Source organism: Temnothorax curvispinosus, unplaced genomic scaffold (genome assembly GCF_003070985.1).
Source record: "Temnothorax curvispinosus isolate PA1 unplaced genomic scaffold, ASM307098v1 QBEX01018265.1, whole genome shotgun sequence".
Lineage (NCBI taxonomy): Eukaryota > Metazoa > Arthropoda > Insecta > Hymenoptera > Formicidae > Temnothorax > Temnothorax curvispinosus.
The window spans coordinates 11,875-37,431 of NW_020228045.1; the positions used below are offsets into that span (position 1 = coordinate 11,875).

The 25,557-nt window shown below is 31.8% G+C and overlaps 3 protein-coding genes across 5 annotated transcripts; 2 read left to right on the forward strand and 1 right to left on the reverse strand.

The window, feature by feature from the left end:
- The first annotated feature begins 4,033 nt into the window (after nucleotides 1-4,033).
- On the forward strand, nucleotides 4,034-7,292 carry LOC112468280 (spermine oxidase-like). The gene is made up of 6 exons (XM_025037399.1): nucleotides 4,034-4,227; nucleotides 4,436-4,786; nucleotides 5,450-5,641; nucleotides 5,995-6,320; nucleotides 6,383-6,661; nucleotides 7,120-7,292. The coding sequence occupies exons 1-6, from the start codon at nucleotides 4,100-4,102 to the stop codon at nucleotides 7,290-7,292; spliced, it is 1,449 nt and encodes a 482-aa protein (XP_024893167.1). The 5' UTR covers nucleotides 4,034-4,099.
- Nucleotides 7,293-8,486: 1,194 nt separating this feature from the next.
- On the forward strand, nucleotides 8,487-10,524 carry LOC112468281 (F-box/SPRY domain-containing protein 1). Its single transcript, XM_025037400.1, has 4 exons — nucleotides 8,487-8,860; nucleotides 9,224-9,497; nucleotides 9,601-9,691; nucleotides 9,867-10,524. Exons 1-4 carry the CDS (start codon nucleotides 8,556-8,558, stop codon nucleotides 9,959-9,961), a joined length of 765 nt encoding a protein of 254 aa, XP_024893168.1. The 5' UTR covers nucleotides 8,487-8,555; the 3' UTR covers nucleotides 9,962-10,524.
- A 3,779-nt stretch (nucleotides 10,525-14,303) lies between these two features.
- On the reverse strand, nucleotides 14,304-18,832 carry LOC112468282 (transmembrane protein 164). Of its 3 annotated transcripts, none has more exons than XR_003042374.1 (7): nucleotides 18,706-18,832; nucleotides 17,961-18,302; nucleotides 17,732-17,848; nucleotides 17,582-17,660; nucleotides 17,413-17,513; nucleotides 16,979-17,317; nucleotides 14,304-16,762 (listed from the first exon to the last, which is right to left on the reverse strand). XR_003042374.1 is itself a non-coding variant. In XM_025037401.1 (6 exons), the coding sequence occupies exons 2-6, from the start codon at nucleotides 18,276-18,278 to the stop codon at nucleotides 17,033-17,035; spliced, it is 900 nt and encodes a 299-aa protein (XP_024893169.1). In that variant the 5' UTR covers nucleotides 18,279-18,302; nucleotides 18,706-18,832; the 3' UTR covers nucleotides 14,304-17,032. The 3 variants fall into 3 exon arrangements, 1 of the variants encoding a protein (XP_024893169.1); XR_003042373.1 differs by having other exon boundaries at nucleotides 14,304-16,817; XM_025037401.1 differs by having other exon boundaries at nucleotides 14,304-17,317.
- Nucleotides 18,833-25,557: the final 6,725 nt, after the last annotated feature.

Genomic DNA, 25,557 nt, shown 5'->3' on the forward strand with positions numbered 1-25,557 from the left:
TGTTTATTATGTATTATACAATATAGAATATTATTATTTTTTATAACATTATTTCTTATTTTATTTTCAAAATTAAAATCTTACTATTGCATTCAAATTCGTTAATCCTTCCCTTTCGAGATAAGACTTTATGTCTTCACAAAACCATATTTTGCTTTCAATTTTCCTGCTAATAAAAATGCTAAAACTCTTATTCAACCACAAATGCTCATAATTCGAACACGTAACTAAATTTCCTGCCCAGCTCTGTGAGACATTCCGAGCGAGTTTCCTGATAGAAGAACGATCTCCGCCAAGTAGTGTCGGCGAAATAAATATCACGCATGGACATTCTATTTCAAAATGTGCCACACTTGGTGGAAGCACGCATATATCGTATCTGCCTAGAGATTTCATTTTAAATGTAATAACAAGAAAGTAATCACAATAAACAAAGAAGATTGATAATCCACAAAAGAAAAATTTGTTATATGTATAAATTTAAATAAACATATCAAAAAATAAATTTAAAGCAATTTAAATTAATTTAAATAAATAATATATATCAAAATATCTAGTTAATATTTTATTACCCCACATATAGGGTCCACACAAACGTTCGGCAATTTCCAACATGGTTTCAATCATGGCAAAATGAAACGTATTCATACACGTGTCAATAAATTTGTTTTCGGCAAATACATCGGTCCTATTATTAAGACGTCTTTTCTCTAGTGAGCCCACAGCAATAATCACCGCATAAGATGGTACCGGTCTACTTTGAAGAAATGTATATACGGCTATCTCCGGGCCTTCGCATATACTTTCTAAATGTGCGGACGTAACAACTTTAAAATTTTTGGGTACTAAAATCTAAAAATGTTAAATATGTCAATAAAAATTAAATAGATATTTTATTTTAATTTTATTAAAGTCATTTATAAGAAAATATAGGAATTCACGTTTATAAAAATATTTAATTCCTTTTTACTAACGCATTCCATTCTTATTTCTCCAAATTTTTATTATTTTTATCAATAATAATCAATCAAATATCATTAATTTCATGTACATTTACAAATGAATAAATGCGGAATGCATAGAAATACTAGCTGGTATTGCTTTTATATAACTTCTTACCGTAGCTGAATACGTAAATTTGACAGATGGAGTATCCTGGCAAGGAAACCATGCTCTGGCATGTATTAGCTGAAAAATTACTTTTATACACTTCGTTCACGTAGAAAAAATTTATTCATCATGCAAAAGAATATCTTTGTTTATCCAGTTTACCTTATTGTTAGACAATAGGAAGGGATATAAATCATCAGCAGTTTGCGCAGGTGTTAGCCAACATAATGCAGGAGAGTATGGAATTGTTTCATATTCAATTTGAATTCTACATCTGAAAAGTATCGTATTATCAGTATATTCAATTCTTATACATCAATCATTTTTAGTAATTATATATTTCTAAAAATATCTTATATTAACTTACAAAGTAGCATCAGCAGTGTATGGTAATTGTACGCAAAGTGAGCTTCCAAAAGCATAATTAATTTTATTATAATAATTTAAATGTGTTCCATTAGACATGTCTGTGACACTTGATATAACAAGTCCAAGGTTATCTAAAATCTATATTTATTCGATATTACATATTAATAACCAGTCAAATTTTTTGTTCGATATAAAAATATGTCTATAATACTCACTATCTCATTTATAATTAAAGATGCACTTTCGATAGTCAAACTCGCTGTTCCTTTAAGAACTTTTCGATTAAAATCCACAATCAATTCTAAATGAGTATGTATTACACGTGCCAATTCTTATAATTAGAAAGAAAAAAATAAGAAATATAGGTAAACAATAAATAATGATATATAAGTGTGATGAATAAATACACGACAAAAAATGATATATATTGTAATTAAAATTATTATAGTAAATGCTTGTAATATCATTTGTAAAATGCAAACAACTTCCAGACTTTATTTATACTAAATACAATATATTTCATACATTTAATAAGACAACATAATGCGCATTATGTTGTCAGTTAATTAATACTGTGAGAAAATATGGCAATTCTGGAAATTTTTAATTTATTAGGAAAGCTAAGGATATGTGCAGTAGTTTCGTCTTTCAAACAACTTTATAAATTCTGTTCCTTATTTTATTAAATTTTTTAAAGAAAAGATAAGTAAATAAATTTAACGTTCTTTATATGAACAATGCTTAAGTAACTAATTAAATAACTAAAATACCTGGTTTCGCAAAAGAGTGTGGATCTTCAGTAGATCTTGAAACATTCATTTCAGTAGTTTTTGAAATATTGCTGTCAGTATAACTGGAAAAATCCATTTTAGGAGAGTCAGCCTCTTCAAATGACTTGCGATAATTGATCTTTACGTCTATACTGGCCGCACAAAGGTACAGTATGCTCTTCACTTTTACCCATTTTCTTTTGTTTGGGCACTTGTTTATTAGAACGTCAAAGTCAAAGTCACTGTAAATCCTTGCACGTAAACATATTTGAATTTGGTATAAATTTAGTAAATTAAACTGTTATACACTGTGGGACTGATTTACTTTAATTATATTTATATTTTCTAGCTCGCCTTTCTTAGTTTTTTCTATTTTTAATACTCAAATAAATATCTGTTTTATTTGAATAGACAGAAAGCGAAAGAAAAATTTAAAAACTATTTCTCGTGCCCGTTCACTTAATCCAACAGATACAATTTGCTCCAGCGTTAAATTTTCAACCCTTTGGATAATGGTTACTACCGCGTCAAATTCTTATTCATAGGAGGATTATAGTCGGCGAAAAGCCGACATGTGATATCATGATGGCTCCAAAAAAATAAGTAATAATGTACACGAAATATTTAACGTAGTAAAATAAGTGTCAAATATATTATTTGATGCGTCACATTTTAATTACTAATAAGCGGTTGATATGCCATAGTTCTTTGTTGCTCATGTTACTCATCGATCCTGCAATTCATATAAACGTGTAATCTGTAGATTGGAAAATTATATTTTGATAGATATCATAAAATTTAAATCGCGTTATAAAATTTATTTATTTTTATATACATATAAGAACACAAAACGTATGAGATTTATGCAAATTCCGCAAAAAAATTTATATTTATCATCAATTCCCGTTTAATAAAATAGAATACCATGAAGAATTGTCTTTCTAAAAATCTATCATTTCGACAGAAATGTTAATAAAACTAATCAATTAATGGAATGTTTTTGTTCTAACAACCTGTCCGACGGAGATACAAAGCCATCTTTTGCGGTTAAAGAACTTTTAACTCTATATGTAAAATAATTTTAGATCGACTATTTTCTTGGTCTTTATATTAAGAATTATGGATGCAATTTTTGCAGTATTTCGTGAGCTCAATTTAACAATAACAGTTATTAAAAAGTAAAAACAATAACTTTCTAGAATTTTATTGGTTTTGCAAATCTATATTTTCTGGTCACTATCTAACTTCATATTACAACATCCTTGCTCCCAAAAAAGAGGCATAATAATGGGCATGGTTAATATATATAGCCTTTTTACTATCGCGTCGATATCGAAATGTATGTATTGTATTACATACGTGCAAGCCTAGCGATAACGAGTCGACAGTAGAGGATGAGAATAATCGAAGTTCTTTGTTTTTTAATGACATATTGTTTTTCTCATAGCAACTCGCGTTTAAATTATACACGTCTAAATTTCTGAACAATTAATAATCAATTTTTTCACAAATCCATTGATTTTAATACCGTACAACCAATGAAATGCTCTCGAGGTCTAGAATATCATCCTGGAAATTGCAACGATTTCTCACAAGGTACGCGGAAATGGTATTATTCAAACGTCAAATGAGGTTACATAGTTTTTTCTTAAAAATCGTACTTTTTCGTGTTATTAATGATGTATTTGCTAATGAAATTTCACTTGCAATAAAAAAACTGGCAATTAATTGAATAATGAGAAAGTCTCGCGCGCAGATTATTCTCATCGGACAAAGGTGGAGGAAGTAAAAAAGATATAGCGGAATGCACAAGACCGACAAAATTCGAAACGTGCCAACTGGATCCCTGTATGATAGATCCATGCAAACCAGAACCGACTGTCGTGATCGTAGGGGCCGGCATGGCCGGACTATCGGCAGCGCATCGATTGGCTCAGTGCGGCCTCCGTAATTTTACAGTTTTAGAAGCAACAGATAGGTATCTTAATTGAACAAATTCAAAATCAGCATTTGAATTATAAAAATTAATAAACCTTAACATTAAACTAGTAATAAAATATTATATTATCCTAATAAAAATATCTCGAAATAACATATGTTACAGTTAAATTTAACCGCGTTGCTTCAATGTTATTTCAACACATATAAATTTTAATAAAAGTTTATTAATGCATTTCTAATTCCAGACCCGGTGGACGGATCCACTCTTGCTGGCTGGGCGATGTGGTGGCGGAAATGGGCGCCACGTGGATCGAGGGTGGTTGCGTGGCTAACCCGGTGTTCACGTTGGCGGCACAGGAAGGCCTATTGAAGACACCGCTTTTAAGACCGGAACCAAGTCGCGGGCTCTTCTGTACCAGCGACGGTAGGGCCATCGATCTTCCGGTTAGCATCGCGGCGTATCACACGTTCCGGCAAATCGAGCAGCAGGCGGCGACTCTCTTTGCCCTTGGCTGCGGCCGTACCCACGGTACGTTGCTGAATTTTATGGGCGTCAGAATTCAGCAGGAGCTCCATAACTTCCCCGAGGAGCAACGGTACAGTTGACCCAGGTCAACCGCAAAGCCATATCGCCAGCGATGTAAAGAGTTGGCTTACGATCTTATAATTAGACGAGTGGAGAGTCTCTCATTAATTTATTAGAAGTATACGATCGGAGTTTTTTTTCCGATAAAAATGTTCAGAAAACATTATGTGGGTACAACTTGGTTCGAATACTCAAACAAGAAAATACAATTGTTATATTTTATTAGTTTATAAATTATAAATAGAAATTTTTTAAAAAGTCAAATAAAAACCACAAATACGATAAACCATGTGCTACAGAACGGGATTATATTTTAACCGCGAATGTTACTTTTTAAGTTATCTTATTTCTCATCGTGTTTCAGCATTGATTATTTATGTTTTCGTGATCATATTATTCAAATTAGTAATATATGTCTGTGATTGACATATATATGCATATATCTTAAGCTTAAAATTGTATTTTAACATTATTATAAATATGTAAATAAAGTTAATCATATAGTAAGCAATTATTCTAAAAAGCTGTTCGCATTACTGATAAAAAAAATGAATTTGATTTGGTTCGCAAAAAGTATAACCGTTACATCGCTGCGCAACTAATTACGGCTAAGTTATATATGCTTCTCTGCCATAACCGAAAGTTGACAATGTGGCTGACGTACGATTCGCAGATATGATGCCGCGAGGGTGATGTACGGCATGACGAATTGTATGAGATGTCGATGCGGTGATGACCTCTCGCTCGTCTCGGCCGACCAATTTGGCAGTTATATCGAGATCCCCGGTGGAAATATCAGGGTACCCTTGGGATACGTGGGGGTGTTGGCTCCCTTGCTTCGAGATCTGCCTAGTTGTTGCGTCAGGTTTGTACAAAAGCTCGTTTAACTCGATCATTATTTCACCAATCTAATATCTATTTCACAAAGAAGTAAAATTGAACTACGATATTAAAAAAGAATTACGCAAAAATTTAAAATGGCTATATCTATATTTGACAGCTACACGAAAAAAAGCAAATATAAAAGCTTTTAAACAATGTAGCTTTGCAAAAAAAGTGATTTTGATGATCAATTTCTAAACGCAAGACTGCGATAATATTTAACATCGTAGGAAATAAGATTTTCTCTAGTTAATTAATCGATTAGTTTAAACTTTAACTGCAAATAACTTCTGTTAAAGGCTGTTTATAAATATGGAATCACTCAATGCTTTCAAGGTACTGCAAACCAGTTAATTGCATTCGGTGGGGCACAGTAAGCGACGCGTATCCACGAGCTGTCGTCAAGTGCATCGACGGCGAGGAGTTTCCTGCCGATTACGTGATCGTGACTCTTTCACTTGGCGTCCTAAAAAATCAACACGCGAAATTGTTCCTACCAGGATTACCCGCCGAGAAAGTCGAAGCGATCAGCAAGCTCGGATACGGGCACGTCAACAAAATCTTCCTGGAATACGCGAGGCCGTTCTGGGTCTGGCGAGAGGGTGCCATCAAGCTGGCTTGGTCCGCCGAAGAACTGGCGGACAGATGCGATTGGGTGAAAGGTTGTTAATCCTAATATTAATATTACGATGTAAAAAAAATCGATGAAAGTGCTCGCGTTTAGGTGTGGCAAACGTAGAGGAATTGCCCAATTCTCAACACGTGTTGTGCGCCTGGGTGTGCGGACGCGAAGCGACGAACATGGAACTGTGTTCCGACGAGGAGGTGGTGGAGTCGATGACGACGGTCCTTCGTCGATTCACCGGCGATCCGACATTACCTTATCCGGCCAACATTCTCAGGAGCAAATGGTGCATGGATCAATGTTTCGCCGGAGCCTACAGTTACATGGCGATGGACAGCACCGTTGGTCATCAGTGTGATCTGGCTAGTCCGTTACCGGGTAATCTCCAACTTTCGTTTGCGAATCACCTACCTAGATAGCTGAAAGAGACCTTCGCTCTGGATTTCTAATATTAAAAGATATCCTATATTAAAAGTTTATATATAGCCCTTAATTTAATATTAAAATCGATAAATATCGGATATTATTATAATGATTACAGCTTGAACAGCTTGAACCTCGCTTTCTGGTTATTCATAATATTCAAAAATGTTATGTATTAAGACAGCATGTTTAGTACGGAATTTAATTTTAAAAAATCGATAAAGACGTTATTAACAATTAAAATTTAAAAAAAAGCTTAGAAGAAACTTTGTCCTGAATATTCCGGATATTTCTGAAAGCTTCTATATTGAAAGGGCTTATATGGACCTTGTTTAATTTTAAAGTCGGACATTAACAATTTCGTTTATGGCAGCTTCGGCATTTCCTCAACATACATCACGTACGTTCTTTAGATTCTTGCGAAGCGGTACCTCCCATACTCTTATTCGCGGGCGAGGCTACTGTACCGGGGCATTACAGTACGGTGCACGGTGCGAGACTCAGTGGTATTCGTGAAGCAGAGAGAATTATTCAATTGACAAAACGTTACAACGGTCCGCCGAAAAAAGTGCTAACTAAATCGTGATTTAATCGCGGCCGACGGAAGCACGCATGCGCGAAGAAGGCGATTGCGTGGAACTTTTGTTGTGTAACATGAATATTGCGATGATATTGAATATATATTTATATGTATATAGATGTATACTTTTTATAAATCTTGTATTTCGTGTAGACGCTAATAAATTGTCTTCGGGATCTATATATATAAATCTAATCTCTTTATTCATGAAGAGGAAAGATATACATAAAATAAAAAAATAATATATATTAATATTATACTAATTATAATATATTAATTAATATATATCTATGTATTAATTAAGACATTAAAATATAGTAATTATGTGCAGCTAGAGCTAAAATAGTTAGACTGCTTTAGCGACACAAAGAATGCTCATGCAATAATATGCTTATTCAATTCTGGAAACAAGAATAATTAAGTCTATTAATAAGGCGCGTCTAAATTTTTTCTAATCAGAAATTGATCGATGTTGTTGCTAAAAAGATCTGTTCAGAGCAAATTTAATTCTCATGTTATCACAAAGCATAATAGGTATATTATGCTTTCTGCAGTAAAACAATTTTCATATAAAAAAAAAATATATATAAATACATAGGTATATAATTATGAAATATGTCCATATACTTAATTATACATATATATATTTCCTTTCTCTTTTATAACCTTTATTATATCCATTTCTACCAATACCGATTAACTTTAATCTCGGCTTAACTTGCTTTTTATCCTTTCCTAGTTTTAAGAATTAGAAAAAAATAAGAAGTAAAATAAATGAAACCGAGATTAAAGTTAATCCGCATTGGTAGAAATGGACATAGAGTAAAATACAAAAGAATTTTAAAATTAAAATAAAGATATTTATTTGTTTTTACTTTTTTTTTTTACTTTTTTTTCCAAAATAAAACTTATTCAGCCTCATTACAAAAAATTTCTTAACGCAAAAGGTTGGAAACTTTAACTCTAAACATAAGGACTATAATATCTGATAAGCGAAGCATTCTTTTTGGTTTTAATTGCTCCAATTTTAAGTTAATCGGGACTCGCTCGAAATCGTCCTAAAAGTGCGTGGGCCGCGTGGGCGTACGAAATATCGGCCTCGAATATACATTCTCTAGAATCGTGCCGCGCCGGCGACGTCGTCGCCGTCGCCGTCGGCGCCCCACGCCCGTCTAACATGCGCGTAGTTTGTGACGTATACGTACGGTGGTCGGTGTATTCTGTGCCGCGTATGTTTACGCTCGTTCCACCTAAGACAGACCCGGCAAAATGGACGATATAGCACTGCGGGCGTCTGATCACGTTTTAGAGGTGATATTCTCGTATCTCGACCTGCACACGCTGAGAAACTGCTCGCTGGTTTGCAAACGGTGGTACTGCTTTCTCAACGACGAGAACAACGACGTGTGGCGGATGCACTGCATAAGAAAGCTGGCCCAGGAGGCCCTCAGCTCCGACTTGTTGTCCTCGGTGCCCACATACAAGTCGAAGCTGCGCGCGTTTTACCACGCGTGGAATCCCAACGATTGCTCGCGGAACATTTATATTAAACCCAACGGATTCACCCTGCACAGGTTGGTGTCCCGTGCGACGTTGTCCTCCCGTGCGTCTCGGTCGTCGGAGGCGAAGCCTCCGTTTGTACTTTTAACGTAGCCACATTTTGACAGCACCCCTTATACCGGCTGCAATCTAATATTGCTTTCCGTTGCAAGTAAATCAGTCGATTTACCTAGCAGACGTGACTTCGAGAGAAGAGACTTTTTGTAAGACGACGTAGTGTTGGGAATATGTTTTTTAGAAGGAGCTTGAAGGAGCTGCTTCTACAGCTGAGCACCCTTGTAGTTGATCTGCTAGTAAAAATTGTTTAGTAGAAGCGTGAAGTAATCTGACGAGTGCAATATCCAAAATGTCTCGCATCAGTTACCGTATTGTTGCAGAAATCCTGTGGCGCAAAGTACGGACGCGTGTAGGGGCAAGATAGGCTTTCGACACGGGCGTCACGCCTGGGAAGTTATCTGGGAAGGACCATTGGGAACGGTAGCGGTAATAGGAATAGCCACTAAGGAAGCACCGCTGTTGTGTCACGGATACGTAGCGTTGCTCGGCTCGGATGAACATTCCTGGGGTTGGAACCTTGTCGACAACCATTTGCTACATAATGGAGATCCACAAGGGAATTATCCTTTGCTCAACAACGCTCCGAAATATCAGGTATTGATATTTGTCACAAATCGTATCCATATCAATAACCAAGTCACTCGTTATATTTTTACATTCAGAAATATTCCTAATATCTGATAATTTTCATTTACAGGTTGGGGAAAGGATTAGAGTAATTTTGGATTGTGATGATAATACGTTGTCTTTCGAGAAGAATTACGAATTTCTGGGTGTAGCTTTTAGAGGTATGACATTTTATCTATTTCTCCATGTTTTTGATATACTTTTATTATTATCTGCTATCATTATTAGCGTCCAAAGTTTGAGACAGTTACATCGTTTTCTTCTTCTCCTTTCTATATCATTCCTTGAAATTTTAAAACAGAAATATAAGCCTTTACGAGTCACTTTGATAAACAGGGTTACCAGATAAGAGATTATATCCATCGGTATCTGCGGTTTATGGGAATACAGAAGTGTCCATGGTATACTTAGGACCACCATTGGATGGCTAACACATTACATTTAAAAAAGAAACATATCCTCAAAAAGCTCATTTGAGGCTGTACAATGTATTCTTAATGCCAAGTTCTCTGCACTATACCGACATTGTCTACGTTTAAGTAGAGAAAGCACACGACGACAAACTGTACAATATTTACAGAGAATGTGTGCCTGTAGATTACTTGGTCGATATTGTAAATAATAGACGTTTTATTTTACTTAAACTGCGAAATTTATCATGCATACATTTAGTTTGAACAATTAAATCAATTGATGGATGTAATTATACGTATTATACATGGAAGCTTTAAGTGATATTAGTTCTCAAATAATTACGTAATATGATATAATTATATATATGAAAATATTTTAATGATTTTTATTGAAGTATTTTTTGCTAAATGATGCTATCATATGAAATTATGCTATATTCAAATAAAATTGGAAATTATTAAAATCTACACTTATATATATATATAAATTTGTACTTAATGCTTCCATATAGTACTATTTTTACTTCTATTATTTAATTATGTGCAAAGACGAAATCGCAATATTTTATACTAATTTATAATAATACTCTAGGTTTCAGGAAGAATTTCTTTCAAAAAGAATTCCGTTGTAATATCTTGAAATAATTGTTATAGATAATATTTAAATACTTTTCGCTTCGTTTCTTTGTGCTGTGTAATCTCAGGACACTCGTTATAATATATTACTTTTTATCGCTAGAATTAACGAACTGGTTATATTCTTCCTAAATGCTCATATTCTTTTTAATATGTATATATATATATATATAAAACTTATGTCGTAAATGATACATCACCAGCCAAAGGAAAACAATAAGAGAATCTTTCTTATTTTTTTGTGAAACTCCATGCATGATTTGCTTGTTTCTTGTGATTTATGTCTATTTCTATCAACGCAGGTTAATTTTAATTTTGGTTTAACTTACCTGTCATCTTTTCCTAGTTCTAAGCGTTAGAAAAAGATAGAAAGTAAGTTAAACCGAGATTAAAGTTAATCTACATTGGCAGAAATGGGCATTAGTGAGATTATCTTCATATATAAAGAGCTAAGAATTTGTAGGAAAAATTAAATTTTATTTATATTATAACGAAAGTAAATTATAATAAAATGACTTTCAAATATGATTCTTCGCGTAATAGTATACAGGGTGTCCCACTTCAAGTGTTCATTGAGTATAGTTACATTATTTTTTGTATAATATTAAATCATGAACATAATTATGTAGCATGATAAAATCAAATTGTGAACGGCTTTTGTAAGGCCTCATTTAATAGGCATGAAAAATTATTCGTCCTAAATAAAAACTAAATTAATATTTTGTTTCGAAAATAATAGGGATTCACATGCTTATGATGCATAATAATTTCTTCGGAAAGACAAAAACGAAAGAAAAGAGGCAAAAAAAATTCAATAATCATAAAGCATTGCTTGATGCAATGTATTTTTCTTCGCATTTTTTAACATTTAATGCCCTTATATCAAAGCGACATGGTTTAGATTCTAAGTCATCGATTAGATTCTTCGTTGCTACTAAAATCTAATATCATTTTAATACCTTGGGTAGGTATATGCTGTATAAATTTTTATGCCACTATTGTGGATGAATGAATAGCACAAAAAAATACCTACTGCATAAAATCTTAAAAGTTGTCCTTTTCATTCGTCGTCTAGTGAATTTTTATGTTGATAACATATATATGTGTATATATATATAAATTTATATACATATATAAATTTAAATATATATAAATATGAAAGATTGTATATTACAATCCGTATTTATAAAAAATGCTGTTTTTAATGTAAGATTGAATACTGATGATTAGAGTGAACTAGATGTGATCAGTAAGACAATTATTTATAATGTACATATATTTATTATAATGATTGCGTTTGCTGTACGTAGTGTTCGTGAATTAGTTTTTCTAAACTTTTGTACAGAATCGTGTACATAGTGATTATAAATATTTGGGAAATAAACTTTATTTCGTATGTACCTGTTGGTTCTGTTTGTCAAATTCACCAGCCTTTACTTTTATATCTCATAAGCATTTTGTTGCATTAAAAATGCAACAAAATGCTGATTTAATCGATCATTATGGATTATATATAAATTTTGTTGTATAAATAAAAATCATGGCTCAGACGAATTCTCTTTATTCATTTTACCCAAAACCTTACAATGTTTTCACAACTCGGATGCTAGTGATGGTGTAACAATGTTACACGTGTATCTATGTGAATACCTGAATGTTAACTCGTGGATTTGAGAGATTACCATGGCGATACACCAAACCAAAAGAGTTTGCTTTTATAAATATCATGTATCGATGCTAAATGTTGAAAACTTCCTCGCCTTTCGCGCATCAATTCTGTTCGAGTGGAAAAAATTGCGGAAAAATTGGAAATTTCGAATACAGGGTTTACAAATTTTCAGAGTGAACGCGTTGTTAATCTTATATTGTAAATATATAAGCGCAGTTATATTTGGTGAGAGTAATATTGTACAGTGACAAAGAAATATAGTTACAACAATACTAATATTCTTACTGTGCGAATTTGTATGCAGTCCACTAGAACGCAGCCAATGTTGGGTATTTATGCGCGTGATACAAATTATTATTCAATATGTAATCTAAATCAACGAATAAAAAGCAGAATTGTTTACATAATTCATCTATCTACTTCATGTATATAGATTATTCTATCAGTATCAGTACTGTTATAAAATTGTCATTGTTTATTTTTTGACATATCTATTTAAATTTAAGGTTGTATTAACATTCTGGCATCATTTAAATATTTATCAAGCGCAAAATATTACTTAAATTAAAATCTACTTGAGATTAACTGAAAAATTATTTTAATTTTCTTTCTTCTCTTTGCATCTCTAAAAATTAATTCGTTCTCTGTTATTTTTAATTCTTTATAACTGAGAATTGTGAATGTCTGGATTTGAAACAAATGTTTGAAGGACAATGATGAGATACTCTGCATATGTGTAATATGATAATTTATGTATTTTATACATAAGCTGTGCATAAATAGCCAACATTGATGTAATGAAGAGTTACTCTTCATATTGTTTCCCTTTTCAATCGTCTCCTAATTACAATTTAATTGTTAGTGAACCATTTAACATTATATGTACTATGGAATGCATTGGATTACATTTTTTTGTCAGGATGAGTATTCAGCCAAACACTCTATTAAAACAAAATTCCATTAATTTCTGAAGTTTTCTGTGTATGACGCAAAGAAGATTTCTGTTTTATTTGGATGCAATTGATTTTCACCGTGGAACGCAAAGTGCAATACGAATGCTCGCCAGAATATCATTCCACATATTCAGTTTCATCGACATTTCACATGTTCGCGGCTTTATCGTTATTTACAAGTTGTGTGTTCTACGTTGAGAATAAAAAGTAATGTATCTTTTTTTTACAGAATATGTATAAAGGCAACGCGCGCGAAGTATATCATGTACAAAATTGTGAACAATTTACTGGCCACGCATTTTTGCACAAGCCAGGTATTTGTATAATATAAATGACAGTTATACAAATGAGGCTGAAACTGACGGGAAATTCATTCTCAATTAATTATGAGAATACAATCTAAATAATGATAACAATAACAAATGCGTGCACGCAATATTCCAATTTAAAAATAAGTATGTAAAATAAATGCTATGTATATACATATCTATATATATGGTTTATTTTTTACACAATACAAGCTATACAAACAACGAAACTGCAAATTTATTTCATCGGATATAAAAAAATATAGCATGACTCTTAAAATAATATTGCAACTGCCATGTGGAATTTATTAGAAACTTATTTATGTAGAAGACTACGCAATCACATTTTTTATTTCTAAATGATACTAATAACTACTAACGCAATTATCATTAGCGACACTGTGAAAATAAATCTATGGCTCATTTTATCTAACAAATCAAATTAAATCTATGAATGCCCAACATCAAAACATCACTATTCTACAAGTTTCTTTAACTTAATTTCTATTATATTCTCTTATTTAATATAATAATTGCATTTAAGATAAACTATAGAAATGAGGTATATCTCGCGATGAGTGAGAAAAATTTTCTCCGCACAAATTGTTCGTTAATAATCTAGTTAGGCAAATTTTATAGTTGTATGTCATGTCAGAAACATATAAATAAAGGAAAACATGAAATCATAACAAAAATAAATATTATTAAACAGCTAAATAAATGTCATCAAAAATAGAATATGAATAAAAAGATATCTGCATAAATAACAGTTAATATAATTTTTTGTTCTCCAAAATGTAAATTTATTATACTATTAGCTAATTGAGTAAAAATTTTATACTATTATATAGCAATAAAACATGTTCGATAATTTGTCTAATTTAAGACTAATTAATGAAAAGTATTTACTATTAGATAGTAGTAATTTTTATATTATTTTCCAAAAACCAAATACAATCTATATATAAAGATATTTTTATTTTTTATTAAAATATTTGTAATAACCTAATCAACTGCATTAATTTAAATACTGATCTTTTCACAGTTTAGTTTCCATTTTCTTTGAAAAAATCCTTCACACGATTAGGCTATTTTAATAAAAAATACTGTAGGAGTTTTTATAGTACCATGCCAAAGACAATCTTATTTGTCACTAGTTTAATTTGCAAATACTATACATATCTAATGCAAAAATTGGAACATTCTCGTGCAAGAATTAATTTATCCTATATTTAATTTGAGATTTAGTATGTCATTTGTGGTATATTTTATTTCATAATATCTCTCGAGAAGATATCTATATATATATATATAATCAACTCTTATATTTAAATTAGAAGATCACCAAATTGGAATTTCCTATATTGTTCTATTATAAGTAAATTATATGTAGTGTCACTAATATTATTATTCATATTATTATCTAGATATTGGTAACATAAATTCTGTACTATCAAGCTGTTTTCATCAAAAAATAAGTTTCTTTTTTTAATGGCAGCTTACTGAAATTACTGGAACTTCAGAAGTTTTGTTTTCATTTAATTCTGTACAATTAACAACATAGGCCATTCTACTTTATCAATTTGCTTCAATATTTACAGAACTGACTATCATATACAAAAATCGTTTCTATATGAGAAATGTTTTATTCGAAAGGACGTAAAATGGACGTTAGCTTTCATCCATGTGAGAGCATTATTTTCATAAACTTTAATTTGTTTGGACGAAAGCATTAGTTTACAATCTGCGTATTTATCCATTTATCACATAACATGCAATATCTATACAATATCTATACCGCAAAAAGCATATTCTAAATTCTAAAATTTTCTCGCTGTTAATGATGATACATTTCTGCATGCGAGAATTCATACATTATAAGATTAAATAGTATAGGAACTGTCATATAAAAATATTTCCATATATACGACTACGTTTCGCAGAGTCGTGAATTTATTAAAATAAGAGAATTGTATATGTCACGAATTTTTCGTCAGCTCTTTATGGCCTTTATATTATTAATGATCAAATCTAAGAGATGACTGTTATGGCCAAAATGCTTATACTATGTTATATGTATTAAACCACGCAAGTTTACGAGGTTTCACAATTTGCCTTCCCAAGTGGGCAGTATTACATTTTGTCAATTATAATTACTTTCTGATAACATAGGCTTGACAATGTAAGATATGATATAAAATATCGGCTATCATATTTTCTTAACATTTTGTGGAAATAAAAATAAAGTTGAGAAAATACAAAGTTTAAAAAATCTTATGGCTTCCTGGAAATAATTAACAATTAAATGGTTAAAATGACTAAGAAACCATTAAGAGTACCTATAAATTTCTAAATTATTATTATTATTATTAAAATCACTTCTTTCACAAAAAAATTTTTGTTCTCCAAAAATAGAATGTTTGACGTTATCGAATTAAAATAAAATTTCTTATATTTCTGTGTAAAATTTCATTATTTGTGCCATTAAGACAATTAGCTGCGTTCAGCAGAGAAAGCTGCCTTATAATTGTTGTAAAATTTTGTGAATCTGATTGATATATGCTTTGAATTTTGACTAACTAAGAGAATACACCAATTAAATTCACAAATTTTAGAACAGTTGTAAAACAGCTCTCTACTAAACGCAACCAATTGACTTGTCTTAACGCATCTCACAGTGCTATTAAGAAGAATCATCGTGAAGCCTCATACACTTTCGCTGCCTATCTATTATGTATGATAGATAAAATATTGCAGTTTCGTTATTTGAATATCCTCATTTCTATTGCGCAAGTAAAAATGAGTATAAAACGCACAAGGTAGTTCGTTTAAAATGCGTTTTATCTAATAAAATAATGCAATTATTCAATGAGCCATTGCTGTTGTTGAACGTCAGCTTAAGCCTCATACTATCTTTGAGATTCTTAATCTATGCACAGCGCTAGGCATGATAAGCATTTGGACAGAAATTTATATTTCAAATTGACTATTCTTATCGTTTGGTATCGTGGACTAATGAGTTAAAACTAATATGACCATGATTGTACCAAGATTAAGTTACCTATTTGGTATCTTGCGTATGTATCTGTGAGTTTAATCCTAAAAAAATAAAAATCTATCCCTCGAATAAAATTTTTAAATAAAAAGATATTAATCACACATTGCTTATGTTGACTGTAATGCAATTAATTATTGAACCTGTAGAAGCCAGTTTTTTTCTATCCACATTTATAGTCTTCCATTTATAGTTTCCCTGTAGACCATATTTAGAAGATGATATAACAGATACAATTATAAATTGTGTTAGTCTGTAAATGGAGAGAAAAACCTGATATTCTTACGTACCTAATCTGACAGAATATCTATGTGATTACTAGCGCAAATGTACATTTTGTAAAAATATTACAATTTATAAGCATCATTCTCATTGTCAGATAATCTCAGATGTTACAACAGAATATATACTCACTCAATCAAGATGAGGTGTTCAGACACATCTGACATAACAATTTTCTCTTCCAAATTAATCAAAATGTGTATGACCATTTCCTGAGGTGTTAGACTCTTCATGTAACTTCTCATTCTGTTCATATGTACAATTCTCTTTTGGAATAGCGCATTCCAGCGTCGGCTTAACCCTAGTCGGTGGAAACTTAGTTAAGAAAAAATTGGATCCAAAACAAAACAGCTTGCACAGAGTGGGACATAATATCATTTGATGAGTTACTGCCCATATTCGATAATTTTGTCCTTCAAATGGATCCAAGACTGCTGCACATAGCATATGACTAAGGTTCACCTGTACAGGCTGTAAAAAAATGAATAATATTGCAAGATAAATCTTCATCTTCAAAGAATTAAGCTTTTATATAATATCCAGATAACAAAGCAAGATGTACGAACCAAGGCAACACTTTGAAGAATCCAAAAGTGATATCCCGCATTAAGGCCGTAACTGAGGATTGACCAGCTCATATCAGATAAGGGCTCAACATTATATGCACCTAATGGGAAGAACAACAAAATGTTATTTGTTATCTGCTGTTATCTCTATTCGAACACAAATAATTACCTCCGATCCTCAACAAATAATATGGTATTACTAGCATCAAGCCGTGCTGAATATAATACATTGCTTTGTCTGCAAATATCTGAAAAAAATTTCATTATTAAAAATTCCATTTTGCTTGATGTTCGATTACATGTTACAATTATGACTTACAATCCGAGATTCTGTCTCTGGAAATAGGTACGCCAATACCGGTCCATTTAACAGATTCAAATGTATCCTAAAGATAGCGGTGACTGTTGGACTAGGATCAGCAGCCAATAAATACAACTGTTTTATAGAAAATATAAATACATATAAATATAATAGTGAAAAGGTATTTAATGTAAGAAGAGAGCAGATTCAACTATTTCAAGACTATATCGATATCGTTCAAGCTTACCTGTAATGCTGTTGTAATATGACAAGGGTTTAACAGGTATATAACAGTCCTACTGGTGAATTTGAAACCAATCTCCATCCCCAGGACCAGCGACATCACAATCAGCAAGACTCGCCTACCGACACGATCGTGGCCGACATAGGCCAGATTCTTTGGCAAGGTTATTCGCTTCAGACCCCATATGATGCAGGATATGATAAATACTGATATAAAAAAAGTTTCTATTATCCGTCGCTTCAGCGTCAGGTAATTCGCGCATTCTGGACCGACATTGCGTGGTATGGAGCTATTCACGCCACCGTACGCCCACTCGAACATTGCCCCAAATTAACTTCTCTGGAACTGTAACAGACCAAAAACCGTCTCGTAACTGCACGAATCTCCAACTGCAAGTCACGTTAATTGAATGTGATTTTTGACATGACGAGGAGAAAAAATATGGAAAAGATTAGACAGCATTTTTATCCCACTAGATAACAATGCTCTAATGTAAAACAGAGGAATTACGAGGTTGTTTTTTAACCGCGATTACACTGCGGTTTTTTTTCTTTTAATGTTTGGTATAAGACCTGGTGTTATCACACCGTGTCTCCAACTGGTTGCTCCAGTTTCTTTGACACAATACGCTGCAGCTTAAGTCGAATAAGGCTTAACGAGGTTAGAATCAGCGAGAGCCAAAGGACGTACGACTGGGATTGATTTCGACGCCGAATTGTCAATTGTTCGGCATGGATAATTGCAGTACCTAAAATTAAAGGTGTCGTCCGCCGCGGTGTAATCCGTGCTTGTAAATAACGACCGCACCAAAAATCAAAACAATTCACAACACTGGAATGTCAATAGACTGCAGTCGCGGCCCGCGGGTCCGAAACCCCCCCCTCCCGCGACTCGACATCGATTGGCTGGTAGCAGCGAACGTACGAGGCACTTGAAAATATATCGTTATCCGGCCTTCAGATGGCGGCACCTTTACCAAATTATATGGCAAATTGGATTAATTGCAAACCTCAATAAAAAAAAATGCAAAATTATTTTAATTTGGGTTACGTCTCCAAATAATTTTCTATGTGTGTGTATATGTATAGTTTGAATGAATTATTCATCGTAAAGATTCCACTTATGAATTTAGCATTAAACAATTAATTTTATATCTGGAGTAGGACATATACATATATATATATATATACAAAATATATCCTTACGTAGTTTTGTTTCTATACTTCATGCATGAAGTAATTTCGAAATAGCGTTTTCGACTGGGCCGGGTTTGCTCGCTCCGAGAGCAATTAATGACGTCACTTCAGCAAATCGAACAATGTTATTGCTCCGATTTGCCGAAGTGACGTCAATAATCGCTCTCGATGCGAGCAAACCTGGCCCAATCAAAAACGCTATTTATACTTTTATAGATTTACAAAAGATCTAACTTGAACAGTTTTTAATTCTTGAATTTACTGCAATATCACTCATTTGCTACAACAATGACTTAAAAAATAAAGTTTTCTAGAAAACTTGAAAATTTAAGAAAAATTCTTAGAAAAATGAGTTTGAAATGTTTTAAACCATTAAAATTTATATAATGCGATAATTAAATGCAATTATGTAATATATCTGATTGTAGAAGAATTTATTATTATTCATCTTTTGCAAACAGTTGTCTTTTGCAAGAAGAATTCGAAGCGATTGTATATTAAGATCATTTCATGTTCACCTGCTTGTGTGATATTATACGTCACATTCACGCGATGCATCTGACGACTAAATAAAAGTACGCAGCGCCAATTTAAAATTTAGAATAAAATCTTTTCTTTTTTGATACATAAATACTTATTGCGTATCTATAAAAAGGGCCTAGCGGAGTAAGCATGTAAAATCGGCCCTTGATCATACAGAGCTGACATTAATGTCACAAGTTAGTACCAATATGATAAAACTTTCCACCAAATATTATTTTAAAAAATTCATTTTTTTAGAAGTTATGCAGGGAGAAAGTAAAATAAAGAAATGTATTTTTCTCGAAAACCACTTGACCGATCTTGATGAAAAAAATATACATTCAAAAAGCACCCTGATTTTATGGAAACGTAGTGAGAGGCGAGAGGACTCACGTTAAAAAAGCACCCTGATTTTACGGAAACGTAGTGAAAGGCGAGGAGACTCACGTTAAAAAAGCACCCCGATAAGGAGTTTAAAACCGTACTGCAACCTCCACGTGGTAAACTCTGGAAACTATAAAAATTAAAAAATATACATATTATAGGCTAATTGCAGACGTACATATGTGCTATTAAAGTTACATCGAACACCCGCAACGCGGAATGGCACTGCACTGTGCGCCGGAGTGACGCGACGCTTACGATTTTCGTATTTTTAACTATGTTCTACCATTTAAAAAAAATTTAAAAAAATATATGTTACAGTGGACACTTTAAGAGAAATTTTCGTAAAAATTTCAAAGGGGTACCTCGAAAATATCACCCTAAAAAAAATATTAAAAAATTCAAATATTTTTTTTGGTCTTTTTTTTTGGCAAACATTTTGGACATTTTTTTTGTTAATTAGTTTTATTAGTCTACATGACATATATTTTTTTCATCAAGATCGGTCAAGTAATTTTCAAGAAAAATACATTTCTTTATTTTACTTTCTCCCTGCATAACTTCTAAAAAAATGAATTTTTAAAAATAATATTTGGTGGAAAGTTTTATCATATTGGTACTAACTTGTGACATTAATGTCAGCTCTGTATGATCAAGGGCCGATTTCACATGCTTACTCCGCTAGGTCCTTTATATAGAAAACATTCAAAAAAAACATTAGTGATTAGCTTGCTATAAAAGCTTGTTATAAAGCATATAATTTTTATCATAAAAATTCCAATTTCTTATATGTTAAATTATTTCAATATCGAAAGGTTAATTTGAACGTCGCGCGCGTTAGTTCGAGCGCCATCAGCGCCATGACAGTTTCGGCGGCGCGTCACCCGCCGGCGTCGGTTCAGAACGCGAGGGTGTACGATCGCTCCGTAATCGCGAATTTTATCCGTTAAGAATGCGCAGCGAGCCAAACTTTTGCCAGGAATGCCGACTAAGAGTCTCCGGAATAGTCCGGAAAGACGACGAACGAGTCTCCGGAACGTATCGCTTATCGCGGGTCTTCGTGATTATTGCCGTTTCATGTATCGCAATCGACACTGCTCCGAGGTTCGAAAACGGTTATGATGCTAGTGACTAGTGAGTATAGATTCCGATGCCTGAGGTACGCGAAAATGATCCTTATGTCTTCTCAAGATATTTGAAACGATTGACACGTACTTTTCATTAGACGCAGCGTCAGGAATTCTGATTGTTGTAACGATATTACGCGTATCTATTGCGTTTAATGCAAAATCTGCTATTGAAGTATATTATATGTACGTATATTAGTATATCATCGTGTCGGTAGAGCGTGAATGCTCGTCAGTTCCGTCAAGTGAACTACATGTGATCGTAGCGTTACTGGATACAGCATATCATTTTCGGTAAAGTACGTAATGTAATGGCAGTTCCATTAAATTAACCCCATGCATGCAACCATATATAGTATTACTTGTGTATGTATAATGAATTTGTACATGCATTTAATTAAAATATTTAATTAAAATATTTTCATATTGTATATATGTGACTTATTGTTAATTAAATGTAAAATATTCATATGTATAATTAATTGTATCTATACTATTATTATAAAGCAACAGGGTTTGCATTTTTTTTGTTCGCTATGATCTCGGAAACCAATGGACCGAATTTTTACCAAACGTATATGAAATAGGGGTAGAATTTCCCGGGGAGTGCTATAAACTGTATAGTTTTTTGTTACCGATCTTTATTGGAACCGGTATCTGAAATTTTTCCAATTTTTCGGGAAATAATTGACCGAATTTTAAAGAATTGTATATAAAACAGGGGTAGAATTTCCTAATAAAGGGTTACCGATTTCAGTCTAAAAAAATCTATGTAATTGTTTTGATTTTTGCAAATTTTGCGATATCAAGCTAATTTTTTTTATGGATAGAATATTATTATATTGAATTTGGTGAGAATCGGTGATTACCGATTTTATTCCTTGGTTTTTTAATTGAAAAATCGAGGTTCTGTGTACATCGCGAGCGAGCAATCTCAAAATTCCCGAAAAAACGCCTGGGTAAACCAAGGGATGTTGTCGCTGATCGGTAAGTGAAATATCGGAAAAGCGGAAATGACAATAGTGTGAAACTCGAGTAGAAAAAGACCGGTTACGACATGTTTAATCCACGAAAACATTTATGCGGTCCGATTTGAAATTAGAGGCATTTATAGTTATGACTCAAATTACGAATATCAATTTTATCCGAGTGTAATAATTGGAAAAATGGATGCAATATGTGATCATTGTCAAGTAAAAAAGTTTAAAACTTAAGCACCTAGAATGTGTTATTCATGCAGAAAAGTTAAACTACCGTCTTTAAATCAACCACCCGACACACTCTTTATGTTTATCCACAATAAAGCGGGGAGCACACACTTCTGCACAACGCATAATGCGTAAGCATAAGAAAACTGATTGGTCTATTTCCTTATGCACATGTGTATGGACCAATCAATTTTCTTATGCTTACACATTATGCGTTGTGCAGAAGTGTGTGCTCCCCGCTTAAGGATATTGAAACACAAATGAAGTCGTTTAAAAAAAAAACGACTCCCGGGCGAAGCCCGGGTAACCAGCTAGTACTGCATATAATTATAGTAGTAATAGAATATATTTATTTATGTGATGATTGGTATTTATAATGCAATGATATCGCAAGTATTTATGATGTAGTAATTAAAAATTATTTTTTTACATTAACTGATGTGATCCACTGCTTTGTTACAGTTACTTTATATCTATATCGTTGCACTTAATGCTATGGTCGCTACAATTGTAAGAATTACTTGTCTTGCATCCAAATATTTGAATAATGAATATTTGAATAAAATATAAGTAATCGTAATATTATGTGTACGATGTTTTTGACACTTATTAAGGCCTCTAAACATAACTTGATTTAAAAGTCTGTGAAATATTGAAGGTCTGCTGCGCATCTAATGAAAAGTCCACCATTGAGCGTAGATATAATAATCGTATACAATTATATGCACGAACGCGTTATGGAATAAAGTGCGTTCTATCTCATATTCTGTGTTTCGCGTACCGTGTCGGGAGAATTCGCAGTTTCTTTCGTTTCTTCGGAAGTGCGTGACAAATATCAAATTTCGTTCAGTAGTGCGCGTAATTAAGTACGTTTGATAAGTGTCCGGTGTTCGTCGTTTCCTTGAGTTGACTGTTTGCAAGGCAAAATTTGCAATAGATGGAGCAAACTATACGATAGCTAGTGATCGAGTAAAATTAACTGCTCGTTATTTAAATACACACTATTGTTGATAACACATATACCCTTGATTGCGATTATTTATTGTAAATATTTATTAAACAATTTATGTATTATAGAAGAGAAGCGTTTTTATTAAATTTTTATTAAAATATTTAGTTGCGATAATAAAGCAAGATAATAATTAATTAGAAAAATAAATTAAATAATTTTTTATTTACGTTTTCTGAATTTCGGACAATAATGGATTTCTAATTTTAAATTTTTTTTTAATTACCTTTAAATATCTGTTAGTTTAATGAAAATTCAATAACAAAAAAATAACTGACTTGAATAACTAAACTGATAACGAATAAAATATATACAATGCTATTATTTACTCATTTACTATATCATTATATTATTCTCTTATTAATAAATACTTAATCTTGATACACGCTGTAAGAGCTTTCTCAATTTTTTTGATTGAGATAAATACTTGAAATAGGAATAATTTTATCTGTTTTTCTTTATAAATACAAGCTGATTATTGTATTATAATAACATATCAAAATAATGTTTAGTTATTTAGTTGATATATATATTTTTAATAAATTAAACTGTAAAGTTCACGGATATTATTAAAAAATTATCTCTTATTCAGTCTTGTTATATATTTTTAATTTATTAAAAATAGGAATTAATTTATTAAAAAAATATATATATAAGGAATATATAAGGAATTTAATTTATTAAAAATATATAACAAGATTGAATAAGAGATAATTTTTTAATAATATCCGTGAACTTTACAGTTTGTAAAAGATTTCTTTTTTTACTTTGTAGTTATTATTTAAGTATTTCTAAGTATTTGCACGATGGACTGTAAAATTATTATATTTACATTGGAATTACGTAAAAGTTAGGAAGCTTTGTGCTTTGAAAAAACTAGTTTATAAATATTAAATCAGGTGTACACGCAATGATAATTTGCTGATAATAATGGTTATTATTATAGTATTAGCATTAGAAATAAAAATAAGTGACTGTTTAAAACAAGAACAAAAATATATAATACTGTATGAAAAATGAGAATAAAGCAATTAAATTTTGTTTCTTTACATAGCGATTGCTGCAGAAACCTAACAACGACTTTATCGTCTAACAACAAGAATTGGACAATAATATGGCTAGCAAATACCGCCAAGGTTTGAACAATTATTCAAAAGGTAAGTTTTTAGAAATTACTATTATGTGAAGACCTCGAAATTTAAAGGAACAGAACAGTTTTTGATATAATATTTTTACGCATTATTGCTGTTTTTACACACATGAAAAATGATGGCATATTACCATATGAATATCACAAGATATGCAAGTTAAATTAAACTTTAGAATGAAAATTGCATGAAAATTGTTCCATTTAGAGAGAAGTTTTCAATAATATTCCTTGAAGCTATGACAGAAATTTTTTTTCTCTTTTCTTGTATAATACGTAATAATGTGAATATTTATTTAATATTTTATAATTTATGCACTCACTTTAAATTTGCATAAATTTGTTATATAAGTTTATACATTGTGTATATTCTAATTACGTAACTATACGTAAATATCTGCAAACCATTACAGCTTAACAACTCCATAACTCAATATAAAAATATTTTCATAAATATTATTAATCTTATTAATTAATCGAATAAAAAGATCACACATACATATATTATAAATTTTATGTATTTAATGTTTTTCTTTTGGAGATAATTAATGTGTGTACTCTTCTCGTAATGGCGGCAAACGCGTCGAGCTTATATTATGTTACATACGTCTTGGATTCTTATTCTTAGAACTTTATTACTCCAGTCTAAAATAAGACTCTTATCTTGTGGAAGAATGTACTTTAATTATGAAAACAATTATAGAGGAAAAACTGCTTGCACAAAAGCAACATCTATATATATATATAGCTTTCAATATAGATTTTCTATATAAGAACGGTCTTTATGTAATGCGTGCCATGTCTTTACTTATAGAAAAAAATCTTTTAATATTATTAATAAAAGTTATATTAAATTTTGCATTGCTTCGAACATGCCTTGTATAGAATAGAAATCGTATAAGTTATCTCTCGTTTTTCTTGCCTAAAACAATTAACAATAGCGCCTTGTATGTAAAGTCTTATTCTTATATATTATTACACGTTATATCTACAAATATTCTGAACAT

Bases quoted from the DNA above. Each gene is read 5' to 3' on its own strand.
- LOC112468280 (XM_025037399.1), top strand. From the start codon at position 4,100: ATGATAGATCCATGCAAACCAGAACCGACTGTCGTGATCGTAGGGGCC. The intron at 6,321-6,382 runs GTTGTTAATCCT...GCTCGCGTTTAG, and splicing joins CAGATGCGATTGGGTGAAAG to GTGTGGCAAACGTAGAGGAA. The intron at 6,662-7,119 runs GTAATCTCCAAC...TACGTTCTTTAG, and splicing joins TCTGGCTAGTCCGTTACCGG to ATTCTTGCGAAGCGGTACCT.
- LOC112468281 (XM_025037400.1), top strand. From the start codon at position 8,556: ATGGACGATATAGCACTGCGGGCGTCTGATCACGTTTTAGAGGTGATA. The intron at 9,498-9,600 runs GTATTGATATTT...TTTCATTTACAG, and splicing joins ACAACGCTCCGAAATATCAG to GTTGGGGAAAGGATTAGAGT. The intron at 9,692-9,866 runs GTATGACATTTT...TTTGATAAACAG, and splicing joins TCTGGGTGTAGCTTTTAGAG to GGTTACCAGATAAGAGATTA.
- LOC112468282 (XM_025037401.1), bottom strand. From the start codon at position 18,278: ATGTTCGAGTGGGCGTACGGTGGCGTGAATAGCTCCATACCACGCAAT. The intron at 17,849-17,960 runs GTAAGCTTGAAC...TCTATAAAACAG, and splicing joins ATATTACAACAGCATTACAG to TTGTATTTATTGGCTGCTGA. The intron at 17,514-17,581 runs GTAATTATTTGT...TCTTCCCATTAG, and splicing joins TTATTTGTTGAGGATCGGAG to GTGCATATAATGTTGAGCCC.